Source organism: Cyprinus carpio, chromosome A2 (assembly GCF_018340385.1).
Source record: "Cyprinus carpio isolate SPL01 chromosome A2, ASM1834038v1, whole genome shotgun sequence".
NCBI lineage: Eukaryota > Metazoa > Chordata > Actinopteri > Cypriniformes > Cyprinidae > Cyprinus > Cyprinus carpio.
Genome location: NC_056573.1, coordinates 24,728,099 through 24,737,762, shown reverse-complemented (window position 1 = coordinate 24,737,762; position 9,664 = coordinate 24,728,099). Strand labels below are relative to the sequence as shown.

The following is a 9,664-nucleotide window of genomic DNA, read 5'->3' as shown; positions in this document are numbered from 1 at the left end:
CTTTTTTTGTTCTCCACAAAATTCTGCAGTTAGTTTGAGTAACGTACAAACATTTTCATAGATAACTCTGGGGTGTAAAAAATTTAAGATGAAAGATTGAAAATCTCCCATTGATGTCAACTGAAAGAATGTTAAGCATTCAAAATCTACCCACAGGTATGTCACTGTCATATTTGCATGCTGAATTGAGATTTGTCACCTGAAATCAAGGCATGATGACAAAATAGTTCTATAAAAATTCTAAATATTTTTCAATTTCACCAAATTCTAAACATAAACTTACCTAAAACATATTGTGTTTGCTGCCTTGCAAGCGCTGGTATTTCCCTCAGGACTTAAACTAAAAATTAGTTTGAATTTATTTTAGACAATTTCAGACTGTTTAATCAAACACAAATACTCAGGTTCATAGATGTTTTGCATGTACTTTGTATTTAGTCACTTTTAGGTACAAGATTTAGGATTTATTGTGATCCAATGTGATGTTAATTTGGAAAATATGAATACAGACAAAGATAATTTCCCAAGTGAAAATGTATTTGTGTATAGCATTTTAGATTTTTCAAAGTGCTTAAAGTGCATTTGCTTCACAAATAAAGATTTTTTTTCTGGTTTCAGCTGGTCTCTATTTTATATGAAACTACAGTGTGTTTGTTTTTTGTTTTTTTACTTTTAATTATTTATTTTTTTATTGTGGGGTCTTTATGAAGGAATTGTGTAAATATATATATACAGGTGGTTTTGCTGTTATAGCCCATGCTGTCATATTAAATAATTCATTACACAATTTTATGGTGAATTAGCCACTATATAAATAGACACAATTTATCTGTCCCAGAGGAAATTCGCATTGCCTGCTATCAGACTTTAAAACTGTTGCTGGCCAAAACACTGGTTTTATTAAAGATATACTTTATTATGTATAATAATAATAATAATGGTATAATGTATTAATATTTATAATATATATTTATTGTAGTGTCTCCACAGTTTCAAGCAGTTTCAGCACTGTGTATCTGTACATGAGTTTTGTGTTAATCTTTTATTAACTTGTAAATTATTAATACATTATATATATGTAAAGCCTGCGCACGGTGGATGCCAGTGTTGCCAAGTCTACTTTAACACTGTTGCCGCGGCTTGAAGCGACCCCAATAACGTGATATCTAGCACCTGAAATGCAAATTTAACCAGGGGAACCCTGCCAAAAGCGTGTATTTTATTCCCCGGAATGCAATTTTTATCGGGGGGACCCCTTCGAAACTCGACTGGGCTAGTTTTAAGTATCAATTGTGCGGGTTTTGTTGTGAAAACCTGGCAACCCTGTTCGGTGCTCTGAGCGCATGCGCTGTCGTCATCTGACTGAGTGTTGGGCGACACCAGGAAACCGCAGCTGGTGTGACAATAAATAAACAGGATTAACACACGTTGAAATAAAATATCAATGAACAGCTTATAAGAATTCACAGCTCATAAAACAAGCAACACATCCAGGTGAGTACCTTCACATGACCAAGAAATTTAAACGATATATATACATGAAAAAGCGCAGTCCTCTGAATGCTAATGTAGTTAGCCAGGTAGCATCTGTCAGTGTTGGCCTTTCAGCGCGATATATGCAATTATTACAATAAATAGAACAGATGACAGTTTTATTTTATATATTTTCTAAACCATACCTATCTCGAGCAGGTGTATTAACGTACAAATACAGATATACAAATGCACAGATATATCAATGTATTTCAAAAACACAAAACACACCAAATATTAATATACTTAAGTATCTTTAACCTTTGCTGTTTGTCATTTTGATAAGATTAAACGTCTGCTGTTTGTTTCACTTTAGTGCAAAATGTAAAATTATTTTACTTCTCATTTTCGTTTATTTTAACTTGATGAATGTAACTAAAATTTGAATAAACATTTATTAAAAAAAAAAACAAGCATACAGACGTGTTTTTATAAAAGCAAAAAATAATAAGCACAAAAAATACTAAAACTTTATTTACAGTTGAAGCAGGATTTAAAAAAAAAAGGAAAGCAGAGAATATAACAATAAATACTAATTCAGAATACTAATAAAAATGGTTATAGTATCTCTGTGATACTTAAATAACACTGCAGTCCATTTAACTTGCTGTTTTGTGTCTTTTTACTACCTTTACTGCTATTTCAATCATTTTGAGTACATTTAACCCTTGTTGCTCGGGTAAGATCATTCATATTTTTGGTCCTGCAGTAATTTTGAGCATGTTAAACCTTTGCTGTTTTTTCCATTTCAGTACCTTAAACCTGCCGTTTGGGATCGGTTACTATGGAGGAGACGAACAGAGAGGCTGTTGCCACGGCAGTGCAGAGGGTTGCTGGGATGCTGCAGCGCTCTGACCAGCTGGACAAAGTGGAGCAGTACAGACGGAGAGAGGCGCGCAAGAAAGCATCTGTGGAAGCCAGATTAAAGGTGATGTTGTTTGCATTCACCCATCTGTTGATCCGAATGCTTTTACCAGTTCATTTAAACCAGGCCATTTTATCACTTTTCAGGCTGCTATTCAGTCTCAGTTGGATGGGGTACGAACAGGCCTCACGCAGCTCCACAATGCTCTGTGTGATGTGAAAGACATCCAGAACTCTCTGGCAGACGTCAGTAAAGACTGGAGGCAGAGCATCAGCACCATCGAGAATCTGAAGGACGTGAAAGACGCAGTGGTTCAGCACAGTCAGCTGGCTTCAGCCGTCGAGAACCTCAAAAACATTTTCTCAGGTGAGTCCAGATGCTTCTGGAGGTGGAAGAACTTTCCCCAATCAGTTGGTCAGTTACCATAGTTTCTCGATATATAGAATAGGATTTGTTTTTCAATTAATTGCAGATTCACAGGTTGTTTTTTAGTCATTTAAAATATGTATTTACAAATAAAAATAGCAATAATCATATTGTTATTACTTTTTTCATAAGATGGTTTGTTTTTTTCTGTTGACATCACTTTTAAGTTTTTTATAGGTTTCCCCAAAATATATATTTTTTTCCCACTATTTATGTATGTATGTATGTATGTGTGTATTTAGTAAGTTAATTTGTTCATTAATAATAATAATTAATTTAATTAAGATGCATGCATTCATACATATATATTCATTAGCTATTTTACTAGCAGATTGTTTAATTTTATTTATTTATTTTTACCATTTATTACCTTTTTTTTTAGGACATTTACAAGTTGTTTTTCCCAACAATATTTTATTCATTTTTATTACTTATTTATTAATTTAGTTAGTTAATTAGTTAATTAATTTTATAAAATATGTATTAGCTAAATTTTTATTGCACGTTGTTTTTCTCTAAATTTTAAACACATTTATTTATTTATTTATTTAACTGTTTATTAGCTATGTTTATGGCAGTTGCATGGCAGTTGGGGAAGTCGTGGCCTAATGGTTAGAGAGTCGGACTCCCAATCGAAGGGTTGTGAAGTTCGAGATTGAGTTTATTTCCACCCTCAATACCCGACTGAATAGCAAGGCACTGAACCCCAACTGCTCCCCGTGGCGCCGCAGCATAGAATGGGCTGCCCACTGCTCCGTGTGTTGTGTTCACAGTTTTTGTGTGTTTCACTGCCTCTGTGTGTGTGCTATGGGTTAAATTGCAGATGCAAAATTTTCTGAGTTTCACCATACTTGGCTGAATGTCACGTCACTTTCACTTTCACTTTCATATTTACAGATTGGTTTATTTAAATACATTAATATATTAAGTTATTTACTTTTTTGCTATTTTTCTGGCTATTGCACATTTACAGATTGTTTGTCTGCAAGAATATGTATTTATTGCATTATTTCAGCAATTTTACAATTGATTGCACCGTTACATGTTGTTTTTCAAAAAAAAAAAATATATATAATAGATTTTTTGTCTTATAATTGATGTTAGGTGCTGTATTGATATCATTTGCCTTTGTTGACACTGCACCCACATTTTCTCCTCTCCTCTACAGTACCTGAGATCGTACGAGAGACCCACGATTTGATCGAGCAGGGCGAACTGCTTCAAGCTCACCGCAAGCTAATGGACCTGGAGTGTTCCCGTGACGACCTCATGTACGAGCAGTACCGCATGGACAGCAAGAACGTCCATGACATGAACCTCATTCGTAGCTACTTCGGCCAGGTGCAGGGCCTGTCAGAGGAACTCTCCAAACAACTCTGGATGGTACTCCAACGTGCCATGGTCACCGTCCGCCGGGACCCCACAATGCTGGTGTCTGTGGTCCGAATCATCGAGCGCGAAGAGAAGATCGACCGCAAGATGCTGGACCGTAAGAAGCAGACTGGGTTCATCCCACCCGGGAGGCCCAAATGCTGGAAAAATCGAATGAATGAATTCCTAGAGGGCACCGTGAGCGCTCGCATCGAGAGCACGCAGTCGGAAACACGCGAGTCTGACAAAATGTGGCTGGTGAGGTTGCTGGAGATCACTAGGAAGTACGTTCTAGACGACCTGACCGTGGTGAAGAACCTGATGGTGCAGTGCTTCCCTCCACACTACAACACCTTCCAGGTGTTCTTCGACCTCTATCATAAGTCAGTGTCGGCACGCGTGCAGGAGCTCGCAGCTGAAGATCTGGAAGCCAATGAGATCGTGTCTCTTCTCACATGGCATCACAACACGAATAAAATGTAAAAAACAAAAACACATAGATTGTTTTTATCAAAAGTAGGGATTTGCTTGAGTACTTGAGTGCTCTGAAGTCACAGCAATAATCAATCATGAAAACTGAGTTCCTTTGTTGTGCCATTTTTTTTTTCTTTCAGGTAATTGCACATTTAAAGGTTGTTTTAGTCATTTTTACTACTTATGTATTTATTTAGTTAGTTAGTTAATTAGCTATTAGCTGTGGACAGCAATAATTTTTCATTTTAAAAAATGTTCAATAAAATAAATATACACACTCACTTTCTGTCCCTAACAAAAATTATTTCCATCCATCTTATTATACTACTACTACTACTACTACTACTACTACTACAAATAATAATAATATTAAATATATCATTGATTATTATTATTAATATATTTATTATAATTTTTCTAAAATAGTATATTTTATTCTGTTGATATTATTTTCACAGGTTATATTATATATAGGATTATTAGTGTTTCAAACTGAGCTTATTTAAATCTCTCCAGGGTAACGTTATCTAGCTGGCTAGAAAGCTCATGGTAATTTTATCATATAGCATCATTTTTAAGCAAAAAAATGTTTTTATGAATTTATTTTCATGCTGATATTTTAAATGAAAAACCTAGTAAATTTTAATGTAAAAAAAAAAAACATTTGCTGAATGGGAAAACTACCGTTTGTGCTGTTGCCTTTACTACCCTAACTCACCATTGCATTCTTCAGTGACAGATCAGTCTGTCAAAGCACAGCAGTGAGCAATTAGCTCAATATTTAAGGCAGAGCCGAGAGCAGCAGCACAGCTTTGTGTGCTTTATCTGACTGATGGACTCACAGCAGACCATCACATCGCGTGCGCTCACAGGATTGAGCAGGAAGATTAATGTACTTCTTGTAGTAGATCTAAACAGTGCAGGAGAGAGACAAGAGCAGCCTGCAGATCTTCAGCTCTGCTTTGTGTTGCTGTCTTACATGCTGAAGGACTGGAGTAGGACATGATGGGATGCATTATGAACTATGCATTTCTCTCTTTTTTTTTTCTTTGCATCCATCAATGTTATTTTATATATATATATATATATATATATATACACACTATTATGTGTTAATATTTGCAGTCATTTTTGTATTTGCAGTTTTCATTTTATTTTTAATAATTGTAGTACTTCAACTTGTTTTATTTCAGTTAGTTGCAAAGGCAACATTTCTAATTTTTTTTAAGTTTTTGAAGTTTCATCCAATATTTGTTTTTTATTTCAGCTTAATAAAATTATTAGTTGTATTAATTTTAATAATTTAATGAAATATTAATAATAGTTTTACTATTAACTGTTTATATTAGTGAATAGTTTTAAAGTTAACAGTAACAAAACTTTCATCCATATGAATCTTATCCTGGTCATATTTCCAAAAACAGAAGGACAAATAAGAAATAATTTTAAATGAAGCTAGTTTAGTACCTTAAATGTGTAAAGCATTGTGACATTATTCAGCCAGTTAAATATTTTCCCTGCACATTTTTACCTAGTTTCAGTACCAAAATCTTTACTGTAAATATCTTTTTCTTTCCCATTTTCATTCTCTAATATTGTATAAAATATTGTGTGGAAGTTTGAGCAATTTTGTGAATGTTTATGTTGCCACTTGTAAGCATTTTATATAACCTATGCTCTTGATATCAGCATCAGCTGTTATAAATAAAGACCATACAGGTTGAAATAAACATATTTGATTCTGTCAAACTAATAATACAGCATAAATCCGTTGTAAAAACTCTTAACGCTGAGTCAAGGCATTTCTCTGACACTGATGAGGAGCAGTTGATGTGCATTTGTGTGAGAGTGATGTCTGGTTCTGTCTCTGGCAGTGTGGATATGATGGGTCATCCTGACCTGCAGCCCGAATGTGACGTCAAGCAGCTGGAGCCTCTGCTGCCCCAGCACGTGGTGGATGATTTGCTGGGCAAATACCTCCAAACCTTTACTGTGAGTCCCTCAAGGCTGCAGCACTGGATTAAAAACAAAACCCTTTATATCTTACATATTATGCAGCCTTTTGGAATGCTGTGCATTAGCAGGTATTGTCCGTTCAGCAGCTCTATGTTGTTTTCCAATTCTCTCCAGTCAAACATCACAGGCTGGCTGCGCAAAGCTCTGGAAACAGATAAGAAAGACTGGCAGAAGGAGACGGAGCCTGAAGCCGACCAGGACGGCTACTACCAAACCACCTTACCTGCTATTGTCTTCCAGGTACAACATCCTCTGCCTTAATGCACCCACCTCCACGAGACCTTCCTGTATTCCAAACATTCCTCTTCCTCCTCAGATGTTTGAGCAGAATCTCCAGGTGGCTGCGCAGATCAGCGAGACCTTTAAAGAGCAGCTGCTGAGAGTCTGTCTGAAGCAGATGAACTCGTTCCTAGTAAGGTAGTGTGATCTCAAACTGTCGTTTTTTTTTTTTCTCACTTATCCTTAAAAAGGTGCAGATATTATTAGTAAAGACACACATTTTCACCCTTCGTACATCTGTGTGCAGGTACCGAGAAGAGGCGATCAGCTATAAGGAGGAACATCTGAAAGATCGCCAGCTCCCACAATGCTACGTTCAGTACATGATCGCCATCATCAACAACTGTCAGACGTTCAGGTGAGTGTGTTGAAATCAGTAATTAAATGTTGAGTAACACATTACATTATTGTGTAATTCAGGGTCTCTGGGAAAAATTCAGTTTGATTAAAAAAAATCAAATTCTGTTATGATTTACTCACCCTCAAGTCGCTGCAAACCAAACTAATGTTTTAATGAACTTCAATATGTTTGTTTTCAGAGAGTCTGTAAATAGTCTGAAAAGGAAGTACTCTCAGTCGACTGAAGCCACTCAGAATGACCCCGCCATAGACAAGCTCCTGAACGAGGTGGCCAGAGAGGGCTGCCAGTTCCTGCTGGATGAAGTCTTCCTGGATTTGGAGGTAAATGCGCTCAGGTTGTGTACTGTCAGTTGTTGAGGTTTAGTGACTGGGATAAATGTGTCGGATTTTGACTGTTTCTTTGTCTCTTAACAGCGTCATCTTAATGAGCTGCTGACCCGGAAGTGGTTACTGGGCTCTCATGCTGTAGACACCATCTGTGCGACAGTGGAAGACTACTTTAATGACTTTGCCAAAATTAAAAAGCCTAACAATCAGGTTTGCACACTAAAACATTTCAGAAAAAGTGTCTTTGAGTCTTATTTGTTATATTTGTACATTTTTAAATATTATTATTTATTTGATCAATAAAAGAGTACTTTTGTGAAATATTATTACAATTTAAAATAAATGTTTTCTATTTTATTATATTTTAAAATATATTTCTTTGATGCAAAGCTGTATTTTCAGCATCATTACTCCAGTCTTCAGTGTCACATGATCTTCAGAAATCATCTTGCGGCTCAAGAAACATTTCTTATTATAAATGTTGAAAAGAGTTGTGCTGTTTTAGATTTTTGTGGAAACAGTGATAATTTTTTCGGAATACTTTAATGAATAGAAAGTTCAAAAGAACAGCATTTATTTGAAATATAAATCTTTTTATAAAATTTAAACAACAAAAAAACATATTAAAAATTTTTTATGTTTGTGTTAAACAGGAAATGACGAGCGAGGCTCATCGGCGGGTGGTGGTGGAGTATCTGAAGGCCATCATGCAGAAGCGCATCTCGTTTAAGAACGCCGATGAGAGGAAGGAGGGAGCCGACCGGATGATGAAAGAAGCCGAGCAGTTCAGGTTCCTCTTCAGGAAACTTTCTGCTGTGAGTCTCACAACACCAGACGCTCTGCACTGAGAAGGAATGATGTCCAGAACGTGCTGCTGTAATCCAAGAGACTAATCAGTGTTGTACTGTTGATTGTTCTAGTGTTTTCTGCAGCACAGGAACATGTAACATCAGCAGTATCTTTTCCAAGAGCTCTTTGTAAAGCATGTTTGTATGTGCTCAGGGAGAGGACACAGACCGGCCGTGTGACGCCATCGCTGCCATCGCTGAGGTCTTCAAACTGACCGATCCTGGGCTGCTCTACCTGGAGGTGTCCACCCTGGTGTCCAGTTATCCTGACATCAGGTCAGACTTCATTACATTGAAATCATTGTTAAAAAAAAGTTTTTATTTCTAAGACAGGTTTTTTGAGATACAAAGGAAAAAAAAGAGAAATATCTTTTATTTAAAGATAATAAAGCCTGTTTTGAGGGCCATTAGGTTTTTAGCATTGTGATATTTCTGTAACAATTACTAATTCTCATTGTAACATATATATATATATAACTATTTCTTTTTTTTATATTGTGGTGAAATGTGTTTGTAAAGTTCTGCTGCCAAAGTAGAGCTCAACTAATTTGTCTTTTATCATTATCAGTCATTTGAATGGAGTGTCATATTTGGACACTGAAAACCACCTTTCTCTCTCTTTCTCTATCATTAGAGAGGAGCACATTGTGGCCCTGTTAGCCGTCCGCGGAGATTCCAGTCGAGAAATGAGACAGATGATCATAGAGACTCTGAACCAGAACAAACCATCCACTTCCTCGGCGTCTCAGCCCGTCTTCAGAGACATCACCGTGCCATCCATCACCATGACCGCCATGACCTCTATGACTGTACCCAAACTGCTGAAATAATCTGACCTTTGACCACTAGAGCCTTTACTAAGCTCCTGACAGGCCACAGAACAGAGTATTGACTCCCTTAATGCACTTTTGTAAATACATTCGCTGCCATCTCAATGGAAATCTCAGTGGATGATGATGTGGACTTGAATGGCAGCAGCTTGTGTTGAGACTGCAGATGATTTATGATTTATGGGGGCAGCTGTGGCCTAATGGTTAGAGAGTTGGTCTTGTAACCAGAAGGTCACAGGTTCGAGTCTCGGTGCTGGCAGGAGTTGTAGGTGGGAGGGAGTGAATGAACAGCGCTCTCTTCCACCCTCAATACCCATGGCTGAAGTGCCCTTGAG

General features: G+C 36.7%; 2 protein-coding genes across 3 annotated transcripts in view; both read left to right on the top strand.

Annotated features, from left to right (window-relative positions):
* Window positions 1–599, top strand: part of LOC109062786 — a 17,337-nt gene extending 16,738 nt beyond the window's left edge. Inside the window, exon 9 of one of the 2 annotated variants that reach the window (XM_042712079.1) lies at window positions 1–599. This exon is cut by the window's left edge and continues 926 nt beyond it. The gene's annotated coding sequence lies outside the window, so the exon portion shown is untranslated. The other variant, XM_042712068.1, reaches the window with a different exon arrangement.
* A 735-nt stretch (window positions 600–1,334) lies between these two features.
* Window positions 1,335–9,613, top strand: LOC109078372 (exocyst complex component 3-like). Its single transcript, XM_042712052.1, has 13 exons — window positions 1,335–1,494; window positions 2,286–2,461; window positions 2,545–2,764; window positions 3,993–4,674; window positions 6,544–6,661; window positions 6,800–6,925; window positions 7,002–7,102; window positions 7,212–7,322; window positions 7,504–7,645; window positions 7,739–7,861; window positions 8,305–8,466; window positions 8,654–8,775; window positions 9,134–9,613. The coding sequence occupies exons 2-13, from the start codon at window positions 2,318–2,320 to the stop codon at window positions 9,327–9,329; spliced, it is 2,247 nt and encodes a 748-aa protein (XP_042567986.1). The 5' UTR covers window positions 1,335–1,494; window positions 2,286–2,317; the 3' UTR covers window positions 9,330–9,613.
* Window positions 9,614–9,664: the final 51 nt, after the last annotated feature.